Here is a 1,593-nt window from a genome sequence, read left to right on the forward strand (position 1 = left end):
GTAAAGTTCGAAGAAAGTATTTAACTTTAATCATGGCTTCAGGTATTTAGTTTTATTTTAATTCTTGTACTGTGAGAATGTTATAGTTCTATTAGGTATCTTGTGACTTCAAATTTTCGTTTATTAATCAAATAATTCAGATTGTAACATATGCAGTAGATTTTTTCTTATTCATACCCATGCTACAATCATTAGTTTTCATGGGGAGGGGCTTAGGTGTGCTACAACTTCGAAATTTCACTAGTTGTTGCACGGTGGCCATTTTTGGGGAGTGTCTTGGCAAAGCATCAAGGTCCCGCCTAGTCTTACTGGGCTTGAAGTCAAACCTTGTTAACTCAAGGTGACAACTTTTCAAAATAAATGAACTCCAAAACAGTGTTTATTTCAACATCTCATAAACAGTATTTCTTTACATAAAAGTAAATTTACAATTATTGAAATGTACTGGTCCGCAATATATATTTAGTGACCATTTAGTATTCTTTCTGGTATTAGCGTTTGTTTGTGAAGGTATTAAAGTGTCTATTTCAACCTGAGATACTTGTGTTTGAAACCTTTGTTCCTCGGCTGTAGAAATTACGTTAAATTCACCACAATCAGATTCTTTCTCCATCTCTGCGTTAACAAATTCCTCTGCAGTAGAAATAAGGTTCAATTCTCCGTAATCCACATCTTTCTCAATATTATTTTTCACTGCTAATTCCTTTTCTATATCGTCTAAATTTTGTGAAAGAATAATATCTTCATCGTCGTTATCATTAAATAAACACTGCGACATTGCGTCTGTACGTCGCGAATTGAAATATATCAACTGATGACCTATTTTTATATGTTCGCCGCTCGTTATGCACGTGTAGTTTTTAAGAACAATCCACTTGTCTATACGTCACCTGTCAATCAATATGTTACAAGTATGTAACATACGCCCCCTCGTGACTTCAATAATTTAACGAATAAAACTTGTGCTATAAATTATACTTATTTTTGTACAAATTGGAATATCAGTATTGTTATTTTATTCACAAAGTGAAGAGTGTTTTAAATTTTTCCATTAAAAAAGGTGAAAATGACAGTTACTATCCATCATCCGGTCCTCCAGCTTACCTTACACCTTATAGTAATCAGCAGCACGGACATTACCCCATGGGACAATACCCAATGGGGCAGTACCCTCCTGGGCCACCGGGGTACTACCCACCACCTACCAACACAAACAATGTGAACGTCGTTGTGAGTATTATTTTCGATCTTGTCAAGTTGACCAAGTTACAGTCTGAAAGCAAACTTGATTTCTAAACGACTCGTAGAAACTCAAATCTGACCAATCTCCGTATCCCATTTAATACTTGTTTTTAGTCAGTTACGTGGTGTGGCGTTTATTTTTTATTCAAACACGGCACATAGCGAGGAGTGTAAAAATATTATAAGGCCAGTAACTGACAGAAAAGTAGGACATAAATGTCCATTATATTATGGAACCAGCCTGTAGCGACGACTCTTTTAGTAGACCCAAGACCAAATGATTATTTGCGATGGTCTTTTTGCACCTTTCTATGCTGTTGTTTACCTATTGGTTTTGCAGCTATTATTTTC

At 35.4% G+C, this 1,593-nt stretch overlaps 1 protein-coding gene across 1 annotated transcript; it reads right to left on the bottom strand.

The window, feature by feature from the left end:
• Positions 1-409: 409 nt before the first annotated feature.
• On the bottom strand, positions 410-778 carry LOTGIDRAFT_172394 (hypothetical protein; the record flags this gene model as incomplete). Its single annotated transcript, XM_009049269.1, has 1 exon — positions 410-778. The coding sequence occupies one exon, from the start codon at positions 776-778 to the stop codon at positions 410-412; it is 369 nt and encodes a 122-aa protein (XP_009047517.1).
• Between the last annotated feature and the right edge of the window lie 815 nt (positions 779-1,593).

Source organism: Lottia gigantea (assembly GCF_000327385.1).
Source record: "Lottia gigantea unplaced genomic scaffold LOTGIsca_132, whole genome shotgun sequence".
NCBI classification, from domain to species: domain Eukaryota; kingdom Metazoa; phylum Mollusca; class Gastropoda; family Lottiidae; genus Lottia; species Lottia gigantea.